Source organism: Amblyraja radiata, chromosome 22 (genome assembly GCF_010909765.2).
Source record: "Amblyraja radiata isolate CabotCenter1 chromosome 22, sAmbRad1.1.pri, whole genome shotgun sequence".
Classification (NCBI taxonomy): Eukaryota; Metazoa; Chordata; class Chondrichthyes; order Rajiformes; family Rajidae; genus Amblyraja; species Amblyraja radiata.
The window spans coordinates 31,564,529-31,591,247 of NC_045977.1; the positions used below are offsets into that span (position 1 = coordinate 31,564,529).

A 26,719-nucleotide genomic window follows, 5' to 3' on the forward strand; every position below is an offset into this window, starting at 1 on the left:
TCCCAAGACTTGCTTTTTAAAAAAAGCCTATGGTCTTATGATGGGTCTGAAAATTACATGTTACTCTTGGCTTACAGCAAAAAAAATCCTTTGGTATATTTAATACTTAGTACTGGGTTATGTCCCCTATTTCTATTCTCCCAGTATCCTTTCTATGGCGTGGATTACAATCCTGTTTAAAATAGTAGTAATTACTTTATTTTTGCATGTATCTATATGCAGTGAAATGGTTTATTTTGCATACAATCATCATACCGTGCATAATCATACACAGGTACATAAGGCAGCAACTGGGTAGATTTCCACTGAGGCAGTACATAAAGTTGCCTTGTTTTTGGTGCCACCCTGTAGCTTTTAAGTATCATGTTCTTGAAGGTATTGTGTCTTCTCTAGGCTTTACAGATCCGTTGTCCTGCTGGCGAATCAGTGGGATTGTGGGAGAAATGGGTGTACATATAGGTGGGGCGCATGGGTGGGGGGGGGTTAATTACCTGAAATTGGAGAATTCAATGTTCATACAGTTGGGTGGTAAGCACACAACCCCCCCCCCCCCCCCCCCCCTTATCTGCATCCACCTATCATTTGCCTAGCTTTGTTCCAGTCCTACCCCTCTTCCAGCTCTCTCATCCCTGCTATAATCAGTCCGATAATGATCCTGATTTGAAACATCACCTATCCATGTCATTAAAACTGCTGAGAGGATCACTGGCACCCAGCTCCCCAGACTGGAGGACATCTACCGGACCCGCTGCATCCGGAGGGTCAATGGCATCATTAGAGACAGCACACACCCTGGACACTGCCTCTTCACCCTCCTGCCCTCAGGAAGTCGATACAGGACACTGAGCGCCCGCACGACAAGACTGAAAAACAGCTTCTACCATAGAGCTGTGACACTACTGAACTCTATCCCCCTCCCACACTGATTCCCCCCCTCTCTCTCACACACCCGCCCATACTCCTGTATGTTTATAGTCTAATTTTTTAATAGTTCTTTTTTTAAACGTATTTTTATACTCATATTCCTGTGCAGCTGGAGGACTGCTCCAACAAAATTTCGTTGTCTTGTACAATGACAATAAAGATTATTATTATTATTATTATTATTATTATTATTATTATTATGTTCTCCAGAGGTGTTCTGCTTCCTGAGTTACTCCAGCATTTGACTTTTGTTCAATTTCACACTTAGTCACTGACTGTCTTTTCAGTTTGGTGGAATTTTCATTCTTTGTAGCTAATAATTCCCATTGTTCCTCTAATTTGGTTGCTAGATAGTGCTGTTGCCTACTGGTTCCTCTTTATCCTCCCTTATCAGTGGAAAGATATTACCACAGCTATCAGTTGGCTCCTGATTGTTGTAAGAGGTAACAAAATATAAACTAACATGAGGCATCGGATTCATGATCCTGCTACTGAACAATATTAAATAATTGTATTCAATAACCAACACCAATGCACAATAACATTTCACTTTTTTTAATTTACAGCATCCAGCAGAGGCAACAGATTCCAAAGACTGCATTTCAGACCTCATGCCTTCATGTTCTGTTTACATTCAGTGTTCGTTACATGAGCTTTATTTGAGTTGAGGCTCTGAGGTAATACTGTATCGCACAAGGTAGACACGAAATGCTGGAGTAACTCAGCAGGACAGGCAGCACCTCTGGAGAGAAGGAATGAGTGACGTTTCGGATCGAGACCCTTCTTCAGATTGATCATTCCTTCTCTCCAGAGATGCTGCCTGTCCCGCTGAGTTAGTCCAGCTTTTTGTGTCTACCTTCGATTTAAACCAGCATCTGCATTCTTTCCTAAACACTATCCCACAAGGTTGATCTCTGCCTTTCCTATTCATTATATCCCAACCTTCTTCCCTTCACCACATTCCCTTAATTTTATTCCAGAAATATGTCATTTTCTATCATCTAATATTTCTCATTGCAGCGAGATAAACAGATCAATACTGCGTGGTTTTGTTGATGAGCGGGTTGTTCCCCAGGAATGTTACCACTTGTTCAAGTACTGGCACACTTGATGTCAACAGAATGCCTTCTGTTCAGTACTTGCTTCTTGCAGATTAAAAAATTTATTTACAGCTGGTTTTTGTCATTACTGAATGCCTACAGGCTTCCTTCTGTGTCCCTAATCTGAATCTTTAATTTTTTAATTATATAGTTATCCGTTCAGATAAAATTAAATAAGGCACATTTTTTAGATTTTCCTTTTGAACTGACATTTACATCTAAAAGCAATAAGTGAGTTCGGTATTCCGAAAACGCAAGGAATCCTGGGCTTTGTCAAAGGTCAATTGAGAATAAAAAAAGCGAACGGGGTGCCTGGTAACAGCGAGAGAGAGAGAGAGAGAGAGAGAGGGGGGGCATGTGCAAGTGGGATACAGGGGGAGACTAGACCGGCAGAGAGAAGGTGAGAGGTGGGGGAGAGAGAAGGGGGGTGAAAGACGTGCGCGGGGAGACGAGAGAGGTTTCAGTTACAGACAACCACTGGTAAAGCCATGGCTCGTTGCTTCTAGGAGAGTTGAAAAAATGTCCTCAATCGAGAGAATGCAACTTCAGAACCCCCCTCGTCTCGATCGTGCTGGAGATTTCCGTGGGCGCAAGGAACAAATGACCTAAAGTTTTGTTGAGTGAACTGAGTGTTCTTACTGTCCTCGTCGTACACTGCCGTTTTGTGAGAGTGGTTGGATCCCATCTCCTGCTCAGCCAATGTCGGTCACATTATCCGGACAGGCGGCGGGGGATCAGGAGCTAATGTGAGGCCTCAGGATGCTTTGGAATCCTAGCCGGTCGCCGCCGAGTGGAGGGGAGGCGCCGCGGAGGGGAGGCGCCGGCCCCAGCTTGACTCTGCCTGTCCCACCGGTCGGCCCGGCGTGACAGGCAGAGCCAAGCTGGAGCCGGCGCCCTCTGCCGTTCCCGCCGGCCGGGGCCGCCCCTGACGTCCCCGACCGCCCTGGACGGGATACTCAGGAGGGGATGGAGACGGCCCAGCGGCGGCTGGTTAGGGACGAGATGCAGGTCTGCACCCATTCAGTGGCACGGCCGCCGAGAGTGTTTATCCCGAGCGACCCATGACCTCTGCATGCGCAATCGGAACACCGAACTCGCTTAATGCAGCTGAAGGTTAAATTGCAAAAAGTTGCTAACAAGGTATTGTGCAGAATCTGGAACATAACTAAGTTGGGAATTTAAACATGTTGTGATTATGGATTATCCAGTCCACATTAATAAACTATACTACAGTGCCCTCCATAATGTTTGGGACAAAGACCCATCATTTATTTATTTACCTCTGTACTCCACAATTAAAGATTTGTAATAGAAAAAAATCATGTGGTTAAAGTGCACATTGTCAGATTTTAATACATTTTTATACATTTTGGTTTCACCATGTAGAAATTACAGCTGTGTTTATATATAGTCTCCTAATTTCAGGAGACTATATCCCCTCATATGCCTTTTGCATGGACTATGTATAAACACTGCTGTCATTTCTACATGGTGAAAGCAAAATGTATGAAAATGGCCTTTATTAAAATCTGACAATGTGCACTTTAACCACATATGATGTTTTTTTCTATTACAAATCTCAAATTGTGGAGTACAGGGGCAGATAAATAAATGATGGGTCTTTGTCCCAAACATTATGGATTGCATTTAAATGAGTGCTACATGTAGGTATGTTGCAAAGCCTACCTGAAGCGTCTTTGAAAATCTGCCGCTACGGGTGTGCGCGATTTTGGCGCCGTTTAGAGGGGGCGGGTTTAAAACGCGATTTTCTCTAGGCTGTTCAAATCGAAGATGTTCAGCCTAGTTAATTATTAACGAAAAATCGCTGGAAGACCCCGTCGCAAAAGCTATTATTAGGTTTAAAGGCCTTGAATAATAGTTATAGTAGTTTAAAAATCAATCTCTAAACCCGCGACCGCCAGCAACCGCAGGGTCTCATAAAGCAGGCAACTGAAGGAAGGTTGTATATTTTTACATTAAAAAGGGCTTCTAAAGATCCCTTTATACAAAGTTTAATATTGCGAGTAGCTCAATTTGGGCCCATTATATCGCGCAGTATTTTTCTGGGCATTTGAGGCACAAATCTACCGCAATGTGAACGTTCTAAACCAGCGCGTTCCACAGGGACCCACTGGAAAGCTGATTTAAATGGGCATTTATTTACAGCAATTAAACACTGAATTCCTTCCATTTGGCCTATAAATTAATGTAAATGAGATTTAAAAATCATGTTTTATTGTGAATTATTTGTGAATATTATTTGGACATTTAGGCTATTTAAAAATGTTAATCATTTATTAAGAAATGGATAGATGTTTAGATCTAGTAATTGAAGTCTGAAATTAGCTACAATTAGGTAACTAACTAATTATATGCTTTAATTTCAGGTCATCCAAGTAAGATTATTTTATATTTGTTTCAGAATGCTTCAATCTATGATAACTGAAAATTTCATTCAGTTCTCTTAATTTTTAAGAAAGTTATGGGCTTTTGACTGTTCACGATCACAACTTTTTTGTTATGTCCATAGAAAATCAATAGGGAACAAGATGCTCATTTCCGAGTATGAAAATGGCCATAACTTTTTAAATACTTGAGATATGAAAGTGAATTAGGTGTCAAATTAAACTTATTTTTATGCTTTATCTGATGGGATAAATTACAGACTTGATTTTTAAAATCTCAAAATTTTGTAACATTGCTACTACATGGGAACAGAGGATGAATGGGGAGAGATGTAAATAGTTTTTAAAAATGAATTGGTGTACTGAAAAACATGTTTGTGTGTACTTGTAGTGTATATTTTTTGTAACCAGATGACTGTGTTTGTAATGCAGGATGATACTGGTGCTTACTTAATTGATCGAGATCCCACCTATTTTGGCCCAATCCTGAACTATCTGCGACACGGGAAGCTGGTTATTAATAAAGATTTAGCAGAGGAAGGCAAGTCATCACCATATTTTGTTTATTTTTATTATGTTCCTTGATTTTAAAAACAAAGTTTTTTTGATTGCCAAGCTCGTTCTATTTTGTATTGTATGTAATTTGATTCTGTCTCTCTTACTCTCACTGTGTGTCAGTAAAAGGCAGTATTTAAAACTCTCGTCAAAGGTGGAGACTGAGCTGCGATTATCAGGAATGTTTTTAACTCTCTGCAGCTTTATCGCTTAAAGTACTTCATTGGTGATTTGTTCCTTTTAGGTGTACTGGAGGAAGCAGAGTTTTACAACATCACGTCACTAATAAAGTTAGTGAAAGACAGTATCAGAGAAAGAGACACCAAAACATTACAGGTGAGTGAAAAGAGACCTGCTCCAAATATGTACAATTATCCTTGAGGACTAGTGGGGAGAGGCTGCAAGCAAGATATCCATGTGTTTAAAGAAAGACACAATCGGGTAGTAATTTTCCTGCCTGCTTTTGGAATCCAAAGGTATATTATAATTGGAGACCCACACTTGACACTTTGGATTGGATTGGATTCAATTTATTGTCATTGCACTTTTCAGTGCAACAAAATGGTTTAGCCTGCAGTCATAACATAGAATAAATAACAAACACTCAACACAGTTTAAAGTCCCAAAGTCATTGTCTCTTCCCTCCTTGCTCTCCCTCTGCGCTGAGGCAATCCAAGCCTCCGATGTTGTGACCCCGCCGGGTGATGGTAAGTCCCGCGGCTGAATCCGTGCTCCGTAAACAGGCCGGTTCAAACTCCGCGGCCCGGGGCGGTCGAAGCTGCCGCCCTCCAGTCCAGGGGACGCAGCTGTAGTTGCGGGAGCTCCGGAAAAACAGGTCACCACCTGTGACCTGTGAGCTCCCGACGATGTCGTCCACTGGCCCGCGGCAGAGCCTCCGAGGCTCCAAAGTCGGGTCGGAAGTTGGGTCGCCCCGCAACCACAGTCCCGAAGTCGGCCAGCCTCGCGTTGGTAAGTCCTGGCTCTGCCTTCGCAGCCTCAAGGTCAGTCGCAGTTGGAGGCCGCCAGCTCCGCGATAGGCCTCAGCGCAGACGGACATGGAGACGGGGGATACGGCAGGAAAGGTCGCATCCCCCCTGAAGGAAGAGTCAAAAAACATGTTACACCCACCCCCCCACACATACACAACTAAATAAACTGTAAAAACGGGACAAGAGAAAACAAAAAACAGAAAAGACAAACGGACTGCAGGCGAGCCGCAGCTGCAAGGCAGCACCGCCACTTCCGGAAATGAGGATTTAAGACACTACCCAGTTATCTTGGCCAGTACAAGCCTCTCAAGTAGCATAGCCTAAAATAAAAATTCTGCCGTTATCCTTGCTGTGTACAAAATGGCTCTCGGGTAAAGGAGAGCCAGTGCCATCAGAAGATGACCATTGCCAATGAATTGAAACCACGTGGAAAGGCTTTAAAAATGCAGGAAGGTATAACAGTGAGCAGAAAAAAACAAAGCATAATAGCAGAAGCTATGTAGAGATCAAACTGTTTAAAAAATAAAATTTAAAAATAAAGTATTTTGGGGTATTACAACCCTAGAGAGTGGAGAGTAGACGCAAAATGCTGGAGTAACTCAGCGGGACAGGCAGCATCTCCGGAGAGAAGGAATGGGTGACGTTTCAGGTCGAGACCCTTTTTCAAACACTTCAGTCTGAAAAAATAGTTTTTCAGACTGAAGAAGGGTCTTGACCTGAAACGTCACCCATTCCTTCTCTCCAGAGATGCTGCCTGTTCTGCTGAGTTACTCCAGCATTTTGTGTCTACCTTCCATTTAAATCAGCATCTGCAGTTCTTTCCTACATTAGATAATGGAGATTTTATTTTTTAAATTAGTGTGCAAATAAATGTGCCATTCTGCTGAATGTTTTTAGTACTTAAGAAAATTGTTGCCATTAAAGTGCAAAGACTGCAGCAGCATTTTAAATGTATTCATAAAACACCCACAGTGAATGTGTTCAGAAAATAGAACTTATTTTAACTCAGAAATCTAAAAAAAACTAATGCAGTTGATTTGAACGTCGATTGCAATACTAAAGGAGAAATGACAGGAAATGCAAAGTCAGCCAAGAGCACAGGAAAAGCTGCAGCCTCACTTCTGCAGTGCCTGCTAAAATCCACTATTTAATGAAGGTATGTGCAGCTTACCTGCTGAGACCAAGTGCTGAGTTCAGCCTGTGTCTCAGCAGATTTCTTTTGCAATCATTTACGTGTTACCAAGCAGTCTGTTCTTGCTGTAGAGAGAGAAAATTGGACAGGATTTCCAGTTCCCTGGATCTATTCCGCCTTCCCTGGTGGAAGCCCTTGAGGTAGCAGTAGAATGGCGCAGTGATAGAGCTACTTCTTTACAATGTTAGAGACCCAGGTTTGACCCTGACTACGGGTGTTGTCTGTACAGAGTTTGCACGTTCTCCCTGCGATTGCATGGGTTTAATCCGTGTGCCAGTTTCCCCCCCCACTCTCCAAAGATGTATTTGGCAATTGGCATTGGTAAAAATTTAAATAGTCCCAAGTGTGTAGGGTAATGTTCGTGTACGGGCACTGGTCGGCGCAGAGACGGTGGACCAAAGGGCCTGTTTCTGCGCTGTATTTCTAAAATCTAAAGGATGAGAGGACAGATTTGGGAATCGCTGAGGATAAAGTAAAAATCTTAGTTTAGTCACATGATAATGACCATCAACAGTAGAACATGGAATAAAATTTGTAAACAAATGTTCTTTCAAGACATTGGACAGTCTGTTAGGTAATTTATTTTGGATTGTTTGACAATATCAATGTACATTGAGAAACAGTTATTTTCAAGTCTACAGAGAGAATCCATTCAATGAAATAAATACACTATCCCTGTTTAATAATTAGCTGCTTGAAAATGATAATTGACGTGAAAGCTCTGCCCTCTGCACATATCTAACAAACCAAAACGTTAACTGGAATACATTCCCCTCTCTGCCTGAGCTAACATGGCAATCCAATAACCACCTAACCGAGATCTAAGGTACTCACATTTTCTTCCCCCACCCCTGCTTTCTTTATAAATCATCTTGCTGCTTGGAGAATTTTGGAAATTGAGAGTTTGAGGGTTGGTGAGGTGGTAGACAGGGGGCTGGGATGGAAGATAGGGGGTTGAATGGTGGGAAGAGGTTCTCTAGGGGACTAAATGAGTATCTGGTCTGATCAATAGGGTGCAAATAGACATAGATTTAGAAATGTAAGTTATACTTGTGAGTTTATCTTCAAGATTCAAGAGAGTTTATTGTCATGTGTCCCTGATAGGGCAATGAAATTCTTGCTTTGCATCAGCACAACGGACATAGTAGGCACGACTACAGAACAGATCAGTGTGTCCATATACCATAGTATAAATATATACACACATGAATAAATAAACTGGTAAAGTGCAAATAACAGATAATGGGTTATTATTGTTAAGAGTTTTGTCTGTTCAAATCAGCAATTTAAACAAAAATTATTGATCCAGTTTAAGATTTGATAAACATTATTTCCATCATTGGAAAGTCCTGAGTGTTCACTGCATTTCATAATATTTTCTACAATTGGTGTTTGAGCTAAAAAATATTTCTTCTTGACTATAATCGTCAGTTCCCAATGAAACATGTCTACCGAGTGCTACAGTGCCAAGAAGAGGAACTCACCCAGATGGTATCGACAATGTCTGATGGATGGAAGTTTGAACAGGTATGGATGCTAAAATATTCCCTTGAACTGGAGGCAATCAGAAATTACATTGTAGTTGAGAATAATCAAGAGTTTCATTCTATTTTGGTCCTCCACACAGCACTCAGAAATCAGCAGCTGTGTATTGTGTGGTTGACTGCATCAGAAACAGATTCAAGGCAGGCAGACGTTCTTGCATTTATTCACAATTCAGTGTTCATAGTGTAAATAGCTCGTTCTAAGCTTCCCCTCAGTCTAGTTTCAGTCAATAAAATATTGAGTTATGCACTTGTGCAACTAAACTTTATTTTGGAAAACACAATAACAGTTCCCCTCTACTATACCTAACCACCGCGGGTTCGATTCTTGTATCTGCTTGACCAAGCCCTTCTAGTCTCGTGCAAGCAGAGACACTACAAAAGGTCACGCAGTCCCAAGCGTTCTTCCAGAAGATCGACATCGGACCTCGTGGGAGCTACCATTTATAATTCCCTGGACCTTGAGGGGCCGAACCATATGGGGGTGGTCTCTATACAATCCAATAACAAATATCGATTAACACATTACATGATAGACAGTTCCCTAACCCAATAATACAGTGACTAATACAATGTATCTGACGAAGTTTCTAGATGCAAGTTAACAAAGATGAATTACGCAACATGTGCCTAGATATTCAAGAAACCCAGACAAGGCTCAACACTTAACCCAATCAACATCTAGCAAAGTAAAGCTTTGCAACGAATTTACAATGTGTATGTCTGGTTTGCATTCACCTAAACCGTTTCATGCAATTTACACCTAATTGTAAGAAACTGCAGATGTCCTAATCTTTCCCTGCAGTGCTTATCTGGGCCACAGATAAACTGGCACCATTCCGCAGCTTGTCCCAGTTCTGCAAAAGGCACATTTAAATTGGCCAAAATGGCCTAGCAGCACAGAAGCCTTTACTCAATTTTAATGTCCTGGCAGCTCCAATTTGGCCAGAATTAACAATAGCTGGACAATCAACCGACATTTCCGAGCTGGAGTTGAGTATTTAAAATGAATTTGTTTAAAAAGTGTTTGAATATGGTGATACAAGCACAGCGCTTAGGAAAGATAGACACAAAGTGCTGGAATAATTCAGTGAGTCAGGCAGCCTGAAGGTCAGTGTGAAGAAGGGTCCCATCCCAAAACATCACCCAAGCTATTTCTCCAGAGATGCTGCTTGACCTGCTGAGTTACTGCAGCACTTTGTATCTATCTTCGGTATATACCAGCATTAGCAGTTCCTTTCCACACAGTGCTTGGGGACTTGACTATTGCTGCAGCATGAATCATTCCCAGCTTTCTTTTTGTAGCTATCTAGGAACATGTTTGGTCTTCCATTCCAAGGCAAGATTCTTCGCTAAAGATGTTTCCACATATTGCAATCCCCTCTCCCATGATTAGAAGCATATCTGGGTAATGCACTTCTGATTGTATCATTTAAATTCACTTTACCCGTCATTTAAATCAGCCACATTCTAATGACAATTGATGTTAGCTATAACCCCGTGAAAACGCTCAGTTTTCATTGGAAATCATAAATAATTGTGCATAGTTAGTTGTGCATTACTTCCCGCTATCTTTGGAGAAGAGGTGTAAAAATAATGCAAGTTGAGTTCACGTTTTCTATTGCAATATTTCATACCCTTATTTATAATGGAGTAGCAGTGCTGCTACTGGCAGGGATGTGTAGTTACAGCAATACCTGCTCAAACAGGCAATGTTTAATTTAGAATTAACATTTTTCTAAAGGCAATGTGTTGGTCTGTCTACTCAGGCTCTTTTACCCTTGCTTAATGTTTTTTTTTTTGGTTCTTTCCCCATCTCGGCCTAATTTACTTGAACGGTATGCCTGTTTTGACTCTCATAAGCCTCACAGAAGATCAATCAACTTTTTTTTCATATTTACAGAAAATAAAGCTTGTGCTTATGTAGTCCAGTTGCATTTCTCAAAGCCTCTGGCTGTCTCTCATGCAATAGTATTGTTGGCAAATACCCTGATAAGTAAGATTTAGCCTCCCATTTAAACAGTACTTTCATGTACTATCCCTGTGATATTAGTTGGCTTTGTTTATTTCAGAAAGTCTCCGATCAAGTATGCCAAAGATGATTGTTTAAATCTTTTAAATCCAAGCATCTGTCCTGGCATTTGCTGTTTCCTGCATCCCAGAATCCCTTGACATTTCAAGCTTTAATAAAACCAAATGGCACTAAAGTTACATAATCTGGTGATTCTCCTTTGGCTTCAAGAGAAAATAATTTCAGCTAATTCAATTAAAGATTAATGTCAATGTTTTTATGCCAATAAGCCATCCCAAATGACTTTGATGGGAAAGTATATTTTTGGGAATTAAATTGCCTTAGGATTTTCTGTTCAAATAATGACTACGTCTTGGGGAGTTGTTCATGTTACAAATATTATGCTATATATCCCAGAGTGTGGTAATGTTTGGTCAGTTTTCCCTTCTGCTAACTTAATTCTGCTCTTTTAAAGTAGGTGCATTTTCCACCTCTTTTGAGGGACTATTTCTAGGTACCTTCCTCAGCCCCTCTCCACCCTGCATGCTTCTCCACAGTTGCTTGCACCCCTCCCTCTATCCCTCCACCCATTTCACTTACTCTACAGCTGCTGAATGACACCCCTTCCTCACTGCCACAGCATATCTGCCTTTAGTTGTCATGTTATGAAACAGTGGTGCTTGCAATCTGTTCATCTACATGTGGCATGACTCAAACTCCATCCTGCCCTTGTCTATTTAGTCCTTTCCAGTTGGTGAAAGGCTAACAAATTATTTTCTTCCTTCCTCAGCCCCAAAGCACTGACTGATCTGATGACTTAGTAGAATTGACCTGGTTTGTAAGAAAAGTTATTTGTGGCCTTGTACTGTTTGGCTTTATGCGAAGGCCCTTGTCTTTTCCCTTCCTCCACTTTAGGCCCCACTTTCTCGAGTCCTCTCGCTCCAATGGAGCAGCTGCAGATGTGAACAAAGCAATAATCACCCATTAGTGCTCCATTCTCAATTCTTAGCAGATGACCACAGATTAAGGGATGTTCATACCACACAGCATTCTGTAACCTGAATAAAGAGATAGATTTGTTTTACAGTTCAATATTTCTGGTGTTATTGTTTAAGTAATTGCCACATTATAGCATTGAAAATTTGTGTCACTGAAACTGTAATTAATATGTTAATAATAACTAAGATATTTTTAATCTGCATCTTTTGAAAACTTGAAATTAAAGAACTCTTGTAATACACCCACTGTTACAAACACTCTGCTCTGGTTGTTACAGCTGGTCAGTATAGGTTCCCCCTATGGCCTCGGGCGGGACCATCAGTCAGAATTTCTGTTGATTGTGTCGCGGGAAGTGAAGGGGGAGGAGACCAGTTTCCACAACAGCAGCAGCGAGGTCTGTCCCAGTAATACCCTCCATCCTCCACATTCATTCTAATAATGCACGGCCTGTCTTCCTGCTTCTTACCATTACCCGCTTTCCATTCCATTCATCATACTTTGAAAGGTCAATTTGCATCATCATTTCAATTCTGATTATGCTGATATCATTGTGTTTATATGTAGGAGTTGATAGATAAAAAATATCTATAGTATGTACCCATTTTCACACTTTTTGTGGCAATTTTGAGCTCAATGCATTGTGCTTTTGCTTTCTGTAATATAGTTTTAACAGCTTTCAAAAGATATGTTAACTCAAAATATAGATTATGAAATCGGATTTGGAAATACAATCTTTCCTGAAGCAAGTTTGTTATTGTTAGTAATCCTGCCTTTGTGTGATATTTGGTGAAACCTGCAGCAGTCTTGAATAAAACTAGGGTAAGGGCTAATGATTAATATTTCCACTGTTCACATCCTTTTGCATGATTGCCTTTCCATTGGGCTGTCCACAAGGTTTTGGAATTGTTTTTGTAAAGTATGCAATAAAACTCTTCAGATAACCTTTTTCCAAGTTGCCCTGTGGCAGGACACTGAAGCTGTAGTATTAAATCAAGAAATCAGCAACATTCACCAGTACAGGCAGTGTCTGGAGAGTGCCACAGAAGATGGGTTTCTGAAGAAGGGTCTCGACCCAAAACGTCACCCATTCCTAACTCTCCCACTGAGTTACTCCGGCTTTTTGTTTCTATCTTCGTGCCACAGAAAATGATGCTTAGGATCAATGACCTTTTTGCAGAATTGGTGCCCATCCCCCACAGATATTGTCTAACCCACTGAGGGATTGCAGCATCTGCAGTTTTTTGCTGCTTGGTGAATTGAGGCATTCTCTGGAGTTCAGATTGATCCTGATGCATTTGGAGATTTCTCGGCACAGATCGCAGCAGGAGTTTTATGCACATTTGATGCCAATTAATAATTTAAAGAAATTTGTAATTGCGGCTCATTTTTGTCTTATTTTAAAGGCAGATCATTTTCTTTTCTGACTATTTTTTAAATTGTATAATCTGGACAGTGTAAAAAGCATCCAAACTGCTCTGTTCCTTAAAATCTGTCAGTTTATGGGTGTAGACTACACCCTTCTGTTTTGTGGCATTGGATTGGATCCTTACATCTGGAGACAATGGAGCTGGAAGTACCTGGATTCAATCCCTCGTCTCTATCCATTTAGCTAATCTTAGCCAGTGCCCCATTTTGGCTTGAAGAGAAAAATAAAGTTCTCCAAATCTGTACAAATAAACTCCATTGGAAGTATGTTTGGGGGTCAGCTATCCACCCCAATTTGTTGGTCTCTTCATAAAATGAATGGACCCTTGAACAAAATATTGGGATGTAATCGATACCTTTTCATGTTTCATGGTTTAAATGGATTGCCTCCTTGGATTCTCTTCACTTCTCTAAACACTCAGATAGCAGATAGTTGATGAAATTATTTAAATTTAAAGTTGTTCCAAATATGACGGAGTCATCAGTACAGTACTGAGTACCTGGCATAAGTTAAATATCTTGAAGGCAACTGAGGTAACACTGAAGAGATGTTCAGGATACTGCATTTTATATTAAAATCGTGCTCTATCCTGTTCATGCCAGTGTTGTCTCGGGTTCAAGTGGAATAATAAATAGTGGAACAATAAATTGATACCTTAAGGATTCGCTTGATTGCCGACAATCATGGAGAAAAGTAGCCTTTCTCGGTGAAAAATTTACTTGCTCGTCCTCGGGAGATTAAAGGAGCTATTGGGAGAGAACTGGACTGCTTGTTGGTTGAGTCGTTTGAGTAGCCTTTTAACATTAGATGCCCCTGTTGCAATGAACAAGATGAACTTTGCAAAATCTTGAGAAAGTGAAGACAAAATGCACAAAAGTATATTAAGATTTCTGGCATGTTGCCAAAGCAGCTTGAATAACTTCTGAATATGCATATTTCTGAATTGCATCAAGTCCAAATTCAACCTTTTACAACGTTGCATATTTTAAAGGCGAGCATCCATTAAAAACAATGCCAAAAAGTGTATTACCAAATGGGAGCCACTGGGAAGTGGAAGTAAAAGCTTTAAATGTAGGTTTGGGCCCTTATTATAGTTGCAAAAACATCAGCGGTCTATTATCAATATAAAGCTTCTGTTTTAAGTGGTTTGCAATATACTTAATTTATACATCAATAATCTCGAAGTCTACACAGAAGACGAGGACACCAGTGAGGAGACCTGAAAGCAAGCAACCATCCGCCCCACTTTGAGTGATCTGAAAGTCAAAATGGCAATTCATAATCAAAACATGCCAGAGATGATTTTATTTTAAGAACAACTGTTGTTCTGTTCAGTTCCTAACATTCCAACACTTTATGGGAAGCAGGTTTTGAAGTGGCCAAGGCTCATCCATTACACAAGGGAATTGCATCATAACCCAGGGATTATTTATGCTGAGTGGAGATCAGTTCAAGAATTGCTTGACCCCCAATAAACGATATCAACAATTTAAAGAAGGGGGAAAAATTACTGGAGCTACAGATGGGAGGGGAAAATTGGTGGAGCTATATGTTTCTAATATTCTTGAAAATTAGTTGCTATTGTCTAGTCAATCTGTATGTTTAAAGTTCCTCCATAAGATCACAGCAGTGAGGAAGTATGATGAACATTCAAGGGCCATTTATTTTTTGTTAGGTATTTTTTCCTGACGATGATCAGCTGGGTGCTTGCGTCGGCCATGCTTGCCTTTGTGAATGACAAACGGCACCACATCCTCATCCATTGTTGGTCTGTGGGACGTTAGCCTTTTCTGAACTTCCTTGTCTATTATTATTTGAAATATAAGTTATTCCTTCATAAGATTTTACTAACAAGTAATGTATCACGAGGATTGTATCACTACATCTGTATCCAGATGTAGTTCTTCCGGTCGTGATCTTTATTATTTCAATATGGAGGCAAAGGTTAGACTGCAGGAAGGTATAGATGATTGTGTCAATTAAGCAAGGGGCAAATGAAATTCAACTGGGGAAATGTGGGGTAATGTTTTAAGGGAACTGTTACAGAACAAGAGTATAAAATAAATAGAATGTTGAATGAAACGAGGAAAGAAAGGAATCTTGAAGAGCATATACATTGGTTATATGATACGCAGGAGCGATCAATGAGACTATTTAAAAATAATACTGGATGATTTCCTTTACTTGGCAAGGCTGGAAATATATTGTACACCAACTAGACCACAGTTGTTACAGGTTACAGGTAAGATATGAATGTGCTGGAGATGGTGTAGAAGAGATGTATGAAGATGTTGCCAGGAACATATAGAGCATAAAACAGTACAGCGCAGGAATATGTCACATCTATGTGTTTTCTTTTCAAGGACAATCGCAGAGGGGAACTACCAAGGAAGTCTATATTATAAATGCTCCCAAAATAACCAGAGTCCTGAGGTATGAATGCACCATAATAAATAAGGTCATCAAAATAGGTAGAAATGTATGACGACAATCAAAAGAAAATGGGAGGAATCACACTATGCAGTTGGAATATAAGGGGTATTAATGAACCTATTAAAAGGGGCAAGATACTAGCTCAGTTGAAATCATACAACACGGATATTTCGTTTCTACAGGAAACGCATCTTAAACATCAAGATCAGACGAGACTGAGGGCGAACTGGATAGGCCAAACATTTCACTCTTCATTTACTTCCAAATCTAGAGGTACCGCTATCATTATTCGTAAAGGAATTCCATTTAAATCAAAGAATATTATTTCAGATAAGGAAGGGAGATACCTTATAGTAGCAGGAGAGATCAATAATACGCCAATTACGTTGGTAAACATATATGCGCCCAATTTTGATAATCCTCAATTTTTTAATAAAATTCTGAATATAATTGCAGAATGTACTTATCAAAATGTCATAATTGGAGGAGACTTTAACTGTGTTTTAGACCCTTATCTAGATAAATCGATGCAAAAACAAAAAGGTAATAGGAAATCTAAAACCAGTGAACTTTTACATACATATATGGAAAACACAAATATAGTAGATGTGTGGAGGATTGCAAACCCGACGGGAAGGGATTACTCGTTTTATTCAACGGTGCATAAAACATACTCACGGATAGACTATTTTCTTGTGGATACAAAATTAATTCCGCACACTATGAACCCTAAATACCACACTAATGCGATCTCAGACCACTCCCCGCTAACTTTTGTTTTAAAACTAGAAGGAATGTCTATGAATAAATTGTTCTGGAGGTTTAACTCGCAAATTTTAAAAGACCCACAAGGGAGTATATATCTAAAAAAACAGATGGACCTATTTTTTGAGATAAATGATACACCAGATATATCCCCCACGCTATTATGGGAATCCTTCAAAGCATTTATTAGAGGAGTCATTATTTCATTTCAAGCTTATCAAAATAAAAAGAATAAGAATGAACAAAGACATTTAGAAGAACAAATAAAACAATTAGATACAGATAATGCTAAAGATCCAACTATGGATAAACATAATAAAATCCTATTATTGAAATTCAAGCTAAATAAATTACTGTCAGAGAAAGTTATAACATTATTTCAAATTACAAAACAAGAACACTTCGAATTCGGGGATAAACCCCACAAACTTTTAGCACGCCAACTGAAAAAACGGGAAAAAGAGAATGCAATATTAAAGATTAAATCAGATAGAGGGGAATTATTAACATTACCCAAGGATATCAATAAAAGATTTGCTCAATTTTACCAGAATCTATACACATCTAAAACGTTAATAGACAATAATAAAATTTCAGAATTTCTAGATAACTGTAACCTACCACAATTAGAACTGAGGGAACAAGAGGAACTGGGAGCACAAATTACTTCTAAGGAGATAGAAGACACAATAAAAACACTAAAGAATGGAAAAACACCAGGACCAGATGGATTCAGTAATGAATTTTATAAATCTTTTTATGACATAGTTACTCCACGATTACAGAAAATGTATACATATGCTTTTGAGGAGCAAAGCTTACCTGAAACACTAGCAGAATCAACGATCATATTAATACTTAAAAAAGATAAAAATATAGAAGAACCAGGTTCATATAGAGCTATTGCTTTGTTAAATACGGATCAAAAAATAATAGCGAAAACACTAGCCAGTAGACTAAGCAGGTATGTTAGTAGATTAATAAATGAGGATCAAACAGGATTTATACCTAAGAGACATTCATTCAATAACTTGAGACGTTTGCTTAACATAATGCACTCACATAAATCTCACGACCAAGAGTTAGCTATCATCTCACTGGATGCAGAAAAAGCGTTTGATCAAGTAGAATGGGATTATATGATTAAAGTATTGCAAAAATTCCAATTGGGAGAGAACTTCATTGCATGGATAAAACTATTATATAACAAACCTACGGCTAGAATACTAACTAATAACATATTATCCTCGAAATTTGAACTATCAAGGGGCAATAGACAAGGTTGTTCATTATCTCCGCTGTTATTTGCTTTGGTAATTGAACCCCTTGCTGAAAAAATAAGAACACACCTGGATATTTACGGTTATAATACAAAATATTCAAATAACAAAATATCCCTATATGCCGATGATGTACTACTGTACATCACAAAACCACAAATTAGTATACCGAATATATTAAATTTAATTGAGGACTTTGGATCCTTTTCAGGATATAGAATAAATTGGAACAAAAGTGAAATTATGTCGATAAAACCAAAAGACTCAACACATCTCAGGAAATTCCCCTTTAAAATAGCTACAGAAAAATTCAAATATTTGGGAATTGAAATTACTAGAAATTACCAGGATATGTTTAAAGCCAATTATAATCCCCTACTTAAGAAATTAAATAATTTGATTAAATTCTGGAAAACACTTCCGATGTCCTTAATAGGCAGAATAAACGCTATAAAAATGATTTTCTTACCACAAATTCTATACCTATTTCAATCAATACCTATATATCTCCCAAAAAAGTTTTTCAAAAAATTGGACTCAGACATTACAAATTTCATATGGGATTATAAACCCCATAGAATACAAAGAACACACCTTAATAAACGAAAAGAGTGGGGGGGTCTAGCGCTCCCTAACTTTATGTATTATAATTGGGCAGTAAATATTAAAAATATGATTCACCTGCTGGACAATTCTGCCCAGCAGGCGGACTGGATTGTAATGGAAAAAGGGGATTGCTCCCCGAGTAATATAGGAGCGATTATCCTCTCACCAATAAATCTGAATAATAAGAATTATAATAAAAACCCAATTATACATAGCACAATTAGAACATGGAAACAAATAAAACAGAATCTAAAATTAAGAAACCTATCTCTCTCAATACCAATAGCCAATAACCCATCGTTTAAACCATCAATCATAGACAAATCATTTATACATTGGGAAAGAATGGGAATCAAAACGCTCGAAGATCTGTATGAAGTGGGAAAATTACTATCATTTCAACAACTACAACTGAAATATAATTTGAAAAATAACCAATATTTTAAATATCTTCAAATTTGTGATTATTTGAAAAAATACACAAAAGACTATCATAATATGCCTTCCGACTTACTGGATGAAGCAATGAAGACAAAGGCGGAATCAGCTAACTTAATATCGTACTTATATAATATCATTTTAAACATAGAAATACCCACAACAGATGGAATTAGAAGAGACTGGGAACAAGAATTAGCTATAAAAATTTCAAAAGAGAGCTGGGATAAACATTTACTACAGGTGCATAAATGCTCGATCAATGTACGACATACGCTTATCCAATTCAAAACATTACATAGACTATACTATTCAAAAACTAAATTAAATAAAATCTTTCCCAATGTTTCACCAATCTGTGATAAATGTCTGTGTCAAGAAGCTACCATAGCGCATTCTTTTATTTTTTGTACAAAAATCCAAAAATTCTGGCATGGAATATTTGATATTTTTTCAAAATTAATTAAAATAAAACTGGTACCAAAACCAGAATGGATTATTTTTGGGATATCGGAAGATATCCCTGAATTAAACGTGTATCAGAAGAATTTACTCAATTACGGGCTAATAATGGGAAAAAAGCTCATACTTAAATTCTGGAAAAATGCGCCCACACCAACAATAAAAATGTGGATATCAAATATGTTTGAAACACTACATCTGGAAGAGATGAGATTCCTCTTAGCAGATAAAGCAAACCAATTCCAAAAGACGTGGTCTACGTTTATGGACCTATTACAAGCATGAGGTGCAATAGTAATTTTAAATAAATAAATAAATAAATAAATGGTATCAGGACCTGGCATTGGGTGATAAAACAACAAAAACAGACTTGGTTGGTAGTCTTTCTGCGGAGTTTAATGTTATAATAGAGCGATTGTCCTTACTTTCTTTTTCTTTCTTTTCTAGGGTCTACTTTCTTACTTTACTTCCTTCTCTAACTTCTTTTCTAAGGGGCTTTCTTTTCCCAACACTCTTCTGCACTTCACAACTCTTGCGCACCTTCTTTACTTTCCTTACTTCTATCTTTTTCTTAAAGCTTTAAAAAAAAAAAAAAAATGAAGCGGTACAAAAAATGTATTAAGATATATGTGTTGTGTATTATTGTAATTTACCGTACTACTAAAAAAAAAAAAAAAAAAAAAAAAAAAAAAAAAAAAAGGAATAGTTCCTTTGGCCTCCCCAATGTCTGTGCCGAACACGATGCGAAGACCAACAATTATCTGCCCGGGCATAATCCGTGTCCCTCCAGCTTCTAATGTACTCCTTTTATTTATTGTGCAGATGGAAGAGAAGTGAAAGAAAATGCTCCCCGTCCTTGATTTGTCTTTGTACCGAGATATAATGGGCTCAATTTAGCTTGGCTGTACCAACAGAAACTGCCAACATGTGTCCTGAATCCAGAGCCTGATTTAGCCTCTCCAAATCAGATTTGGGGAGGCTAAATCTATCACCGTGCTTAACATGGAGTCCAATGAGACCTGATCTTGTTGGAATTCCAAGCAAATATCTGGGACATTCCTCTTTGTGTCCTGCGCCAGTTAGATCTGTTGAAGGCTCTGAGAGTGTCGGTTCATGGAATATCTCAATGTCATTTAAAAACAAAATCCATGTCAAATTTTACAGAACCTAAAGCTGTGTCCACAGCCTTGCCTTCTGTTATAGCATGTTAGAAGTGATCTGTGGGCATGACTTCTGTGCTTTTCTGACTTCTCACCTGTCCTAGGTAAGCCATAATATTAACAGAGAGGAAATTAATTAATTAAAATAAGAAATGAAATTAATGACAACTTAAACTAAAAACATAAAATGCAGAAATATTCAACCAGGCAGGCAGCGTCTAATGTTGAAGTGCCAAGACTTCAGAAAAAAGGCTTTCTGCTAATGCTCTCTACCGTATAGAACATTTCCTATATATTCTGTTTTTGCTTAAATTAGGAAAACAGAATGTTTAGTCTTCGGGGCAGTTTATTCCATCCACTTCTGAAGAGAAAATATTAACACATGTGGAAAGATTTCATAAGATCAGCCTTCCACTGAAACACCTGGCTTCTTGCCTCTTGGTGTACTCCCAATTGCTGTTTACATCTACACGACAAATTTCATCTCTACGTATTGCGCCCTGGTTCCTTCTGCTTCCATGCTGATTCTGTTGTTAGTGTTAAACTGCTTTTTCCACTTTAATGAACACCAGCATCCTTGAACCTGATACAGGGCTGACGTGGGGTTAATGTTGTTCTCAATAGAAGCGTTGGTTTGAGAACTCCACTTGATCTGTCTCTTGAGGGAAAATAGCTTGACAATAGCTTCTGCGTTTTTCTGTTATGTCAGAGCCGGTTTAGTCATTGTACACCTGGCATGCCACTGGCTGTTTACTGTTTTGCTGTTTTCGTAAAGCTGTTCCCAATTATTACGAAAGAACTGAGTTGCATGTTGGTTGAATCATGCAGGGAAATGTCAAGAAGGGTGAGATATTATTGCCACCTATTATGCTAGAAACCACTTCTATAAACTCTCCAGTGACCACATATCTAACTTTATGCTTCCTTGAAACCTAAGATTAAGATTATAGGATCCCAAGCGGGTTATCCAAAACAAAGCTATTTCAAATGTTCCCTGACACTATGATATGAGACATAATAGGATGTGCTGGTTGTGTACAGTGTGATCAGGGTGGTCTGTTTGAATAAGACTGAAGCCGTTTTGTTTTTGCGTACTTCTGACCTTTGGTGGGGAGTTGCAGCAGCTGGATGTACCCAGCTGGTAGACCAGGCATGTCTAATGTACTGGGTGGAAAATAAAAACGGAATTTCTTTAAATGTGTATCTCACCAAGTCTGCTGTCAAACCGGCCAGAATAAACCTTAATGCATGTCTAATAATGGAGACTTTTATCTCACTGTCTTTAAACAAAAAGGGGGGTTGTACAGTAACCATCAAATAATATGACACTCAAGACTTTAGTGCAGGATTAGCTGATTTTTTTTTTAATAGATAGTTTCTATTAATACCTCAAGTCGTCCATTTTGACAAAAATATTATGCAATATGATAGTGAGTTGTGCAGTAAAACAGGTGAGTGTAAAGGGAGTGTGGGAACTGGATCCCAGGAGTGTTGAGAGCACAGCAACTAAACCCCTGGATAGCTTCAGTGGAATGCGGGAATGCATCCCCGGAGTGTTAAACGGAGGGTAACAAGGCCCCATTGAGAAGGAGCATGGTAAATATTACTTGGGTAACCAGTTGCTGAACCACAAGAAATTCAGAATTGTTCGATAGTAGATTTTCAGTGTTACTCTATATCCAGAGAGCTTTAGATTCAGTTGGCACCTGGTTGTTGACTAATCTCAATAGTAGTGATGGATGCTGTAGTTGTCCTCGGTTTCTTCAGGAGGGATAAATCAGTCAGTGATTCCGCACCTGATTTCAGTTCAGTACATTAGGCACAATCTGTTTCGACTTCCCAGTGATGCATTCCAGGAAGAAATAGCCAGTTGGCGCTGACAGATTTTTTTAAGGAGTAATGATTCTTAGATTTGCCACCAGAGTGACCACAAACCTGAATGAGACTGCTCATTGAACATTCACTGTCCTGTCAAGGTCACATTTGTTGCTAGACTGAGGGGTGGGATGAAAGTGGAAAGAACAAAGGGGACATTTGTGATAAGATGAAGACCAGGACCAAACAAGTGTTACATGTAGTGAAGGTTCTTTTGACTGCAATTCCTCTTGTCCTGCTACCCATAACTTCCTCCGAGTTTCATTGTCTTTTCTGATGATATATTTTGCAATGCTACTGAGATCTTGCTTTCTTCTTAAATTTGGTTAAAGAGTCCCGACCCAAACCATCACCTAACCACGTTCTCCAGAGATACTGCTTGACTCACTGTGTTACTCCAGCCCTTTCTCTTATTTTGCAAGTCAGCATATGCAGTTCCATGTGTCTACATTTTCTTCCACCATAGTTGATCGGACTCTCAACTTCATCTAAACCTTTGCTACTTTTGCTCTTACCCCACCAACCTCCACCTTCAGTCATTTGTGACATCTGCTGCCCTGACCTTGCTGTCGCGAGCAGACAGCGCTCTACCTCCTTTCCCTCATCAGCATTCCAGCTGTTCTAGCTGTGACACTGATTCATTGTCCATTCTATGTCCAACAGCACCCACTCTCCATCTCACAGCACATTCCCATGCAACCAAAGGAGATGCACCATCTGCCCTACACCTCACACCTTCCCTTCCCTCTTGCAAGTGAAGCAGCAATTCACTTGCACTTAAATGTATTGTATTTAGTGCTCATGATGTGATCGCCTGCAGATTGGAGAAGCCAAATACTGATTAAGTGACTGCTTCAGATACCATCTCTATTCAGTCCACAGGGTGAGCCTGAGCTTCCTTTCATCTGCCTGTTTGTATTGAGAGTATTATCTTCAGGCATTTTCTTGCTAAAGAACAATTGCCGGCTCTGATGCTGACTAGTGGAACCAGAGCTGACTGTTGATGTCGTGGGTGCAAAAACAAGCAGGACCTAGTTGTTATTTTTTTGCTGCTAATCTGTTTACAATAATCTTTATTCCTGGTCCCAGGGGTATCTTCCCTTGGGGCATTGTTACAAAAACATTCCATGCACCTAGTTCTCCTCTTTGTTTTCGGAGAGAGACACCAATTAAACCACTGAATTAAAAAAAATACCTTTCAATTGTTGACTTTTTAAAGGTCCAAGTCCACATTGAATGACTCCTGATTAAGCAAAGGGATAGTCTTTTGTGATGAATGGACCATATCATGGAAAGGGATATGGTTCAGAGACCTCCCTTTGCTCCTATAGGTATTAAAATATTAAATATTGGAGATTAATAGACCAGCTGTTCTAGTTTTTCCCATAAAGTGGTGATGCCTTACAGAACACATTGGGATGATCCTGGAAGATGCAACAAACTGATAAAAATCTCAGTTTCGAGAGAGAAGAGAGTTGGAATCTGGGAAGTTCTCCTCTCATCCTGTCAAATTTTCCACACCTGTATTTTTTATTTTCACCAGATGATCATTCTGGCCCTGATTAATAGAAAAAGTTAGTTCCTTTTCTACCGGGGATCTCTGCCCCATACAGAAATAATTGCAGCTCTTGTTTGAAAGAACTCAGAGAATCTCACTCCTGATTTTGTACCTGCTCCTGCAGGATGAGAATTGGACTACGAAGCTCCATCTTCATCACAGATCCTGGATGTGTTTGGTGTTTGGCCACAACGCCAGCTTCAGATCATTGGCCAGTTGTTGCTCAAGGAAGAAAGGCCGGATGTCCACCTGCTCACAAACCTGTCCTTGCATGGATTGACAGGCCAGGGTCCTCACTCCACCTCACTGACTGGCTCGCTCCTGAGAATGGAAGGCTTTCGGTCAGAGCACAGACCAATTTTTGTGTAGAGAAAATGTATAGGAACAAACCTCAGATGCTGGTTTACTACCGAAAATAGAAAAAAAATGCTGGACTAACTGAGTGGGTCAGGCGGCATCTCTGGAGAAAAGGAGTAGGTGGCGTTTCAGGTTGGAACCCTTCAGACTTTCAGGGTTCCGACCCATAATGTCACCTACTCCTTTCCTCCACATATGCTGCCTGACCTGCCGAGTTACTCCAGCATTTTGTGTTCCTTGTGTGGAGAGACAGCATAGGATTCTCAATTATGAACAGAGAACAGCGCCTATTGCGGGAGAGATGGGTTAGGGCAACCGCAATTAATAGATCTGATATGTGCGTAGGTAGTCAGGCAGGTCAAATGAGCTACCCCTGATTGGAGGATGGCCCTATGTGCGGGAGGTGAGGTGGGCCTGACCACCCACCCCTGATCACAAGACTGACTGCTGGACAGTTGCATTTGTTGTTGTCTTTGTTGCTCTTTGCAGTAAATATGTGCTTGGCTGGACATGCTATTGAAATTAGAGTCATAGAGTGTTACAGTGTGGAAACAAGTTCGGCCCAACTTGTCCACACCGGCCAACAATGTGCCAGCTACACTCGTCCCACTTGCCTACGCTTGGTCCATATCCCCCCAAACCGGTCCTATCCATGTACGTGTCTAACTTATGGGATATTCTCAGCCTCAACTACCTCCTCTGGCAGCTTGTTCCTTACACCCACCACCCTTTGTGTGAAAAAAATTACCCCTCGGATTCCTATTAAATCTTTCTCCCTTCACCTTGAACCTGTGCCTATTCAATCTTTCGCCCTTCACCTTGAACCTGTGTCTTCTGATCCACAATTCCCCTACTCTGGGCAAGAGACTTTGTGCAGTTACCCGATCTATTCCTCTCATGATTTTGTACACCTCAATAGATCCCCCGTCATCCTCCTGCGCTCCATGGAATAGAGACCCAGCCTTCTCAACCTTGTCCTCTTGCTCACACACTCTAGTCCTGACAACATCCTTGTAAATCTTTTCTGACCCCTTTCAAGCTTGACAATGTCTTTCCTATAACATGGTGCCCAGAACAGAACACAATATTCTAAATGCGGCCTCACCAACGTCTTATACAACTGCAACATCAGTCTGAAGAAGGGTCTCGACCCGAAACGTCACCCATTCCTTCTCTCCAGAGATGCTGCCTGACCCGCTGAGTTACTCCAGCATTTTGTGTCTACTTGCAACATGACCTCCCAACGTTTATAGTCAATACTCTGACTGATGAAGGCCAAAAGTCTTTTTGACCACCTTATCTACCTGCGATTCGACCTTCAAGGAACCATGCACCGGTACTCCTAGATCCCTCTGCTCTCCAACATTACCCAGAGGCCTATCATTTACTGTGTAGGTCCTGCCCTTGTTCGACGTCCCAAAATGTAACACCTCACACTTCTTTGTATTAAATTCCATCAACCATTCCTCCGCCCACCTGGCTAATCGATCCAGATCCTGCTGCAATCTTTCACAACCATCTTCACTGTCTGCAAAACTGCTCACTTTCGTATCATTAAGGAATCTTATCTCAACCTTTCTATTGCTATGGGGAAAGTTTGGTTTAAAATAGTCATGAACTCGTTGTGAACTGGGTCCTAATGAAATTAAGGAAAAATGATCTGAGGCAGAAACTTCTGAAGCAAGGCTACAAGCGACTCTGTAATTATGGGTCTAATCTGAGATGGAAGCATTTTCTTGGACTCTGCAGTTTGTTAAACCGCAATTGGCATTTCCCAAATAGGATGTTTGTGCAGTGTGGGGCCATCACTCTCCTGACTGAGTCAACTCAGCTGCATCAACCTCAGTCACGACTGCCTTCAGCTCCAGGATCCGTGTCTCTAAACAGCTGCAGAGTATGTTTACATAATCTCTAAAGCTGTGGTTCTGATCTCATCACAAAGATAGTTACATCAGCTCTGGCTCAGTTTGTTCTATCCACTGCCGCAGTTAGAACATTTTGGTGTGACATATCATGGCATTTTTGGTTTTGGTTTATTTTTGTCACGTGTACAAAAAAACTTCTGTGTGCTATCCAGGCAAATCAATCCAGATCATACAAGAGTTCAATCAAACCATACATGAGACAACAAGTGGTGTAAAAAGAGAAAGGATATAGTACAGAATATAGTGCTACAGCTAGTGTGCAAAACAAAATAGTGCAAGGACTATTAAGGACAACTAACTAAGTTGATTGGCATATTACAAATACATTCTTAGTTTATGAGAGGTCTGGTCAAGAGTGATAAACGTTCTTGTTTACAGTGGTACTTGCTTGCAAGCTTTGTATGTTCTAACTGACGGGGGAAAGGAGAAGAGCGAATGACTGACTGACATAAGCTTTACACTGCATCTTGGTACACATGGCCATAAACCTAACTAACTAACTTCATTATGTTGGCTGCTTTCCCTGGGCGGCATGGTGCAGGTGGAGTCGATGGGGTTGGAATGGTTTATGTGATGGTCTGGGCTGTGTAATTCTTGCAGTCGTGGGCAGAGTAGTTACCGTACCAAGTCATGACGTATCCCGAAAGGATGCTTTCTGCAGTGTATCAGCAGTTTATGTGTACACTTGTCGGAACTGGTTTCATGAATTATTTCA

General features: G+C 39.8%; 1 protein-coding gene across 2 annotated transcripts in view; it reads left to right on the forward strand.

Moving 5' to 3' along the window:
• The window catches only part of kctd5 (potassium channel tetramerization domain containing 5), a 60,841-nt gene that overhangs the window by 16,982 nt on the left and 17,140 nt on the right, over window positions 1–26,719 (forward strand). Inside the window, exons 2-5 of one of the 2 annotated variants that reach the window (XM_033040916.1) lie at window positions 4,862–4,970; window positions 5,229–5,320; window positions 8,597–8,692; window positions 11,997–12,113. In XM_033040916.1, coding sequence (XP_032896807.1) covers window positions 4,862–4,970; window positions 5,229–5,320; window positions 8,597–8,692; window positions 11,997–12,113 — 414 coding nt within the window. The remainder of the gene's footprint in view (window positions 1–4,861; window positions 4,971–5,228; window positions 5,321–8,596; window positions 8,693–11,996; window positions 12,114–26,719) is intronic. The other variant, XM_033040917.1, reaches the window with a different exon arrangement.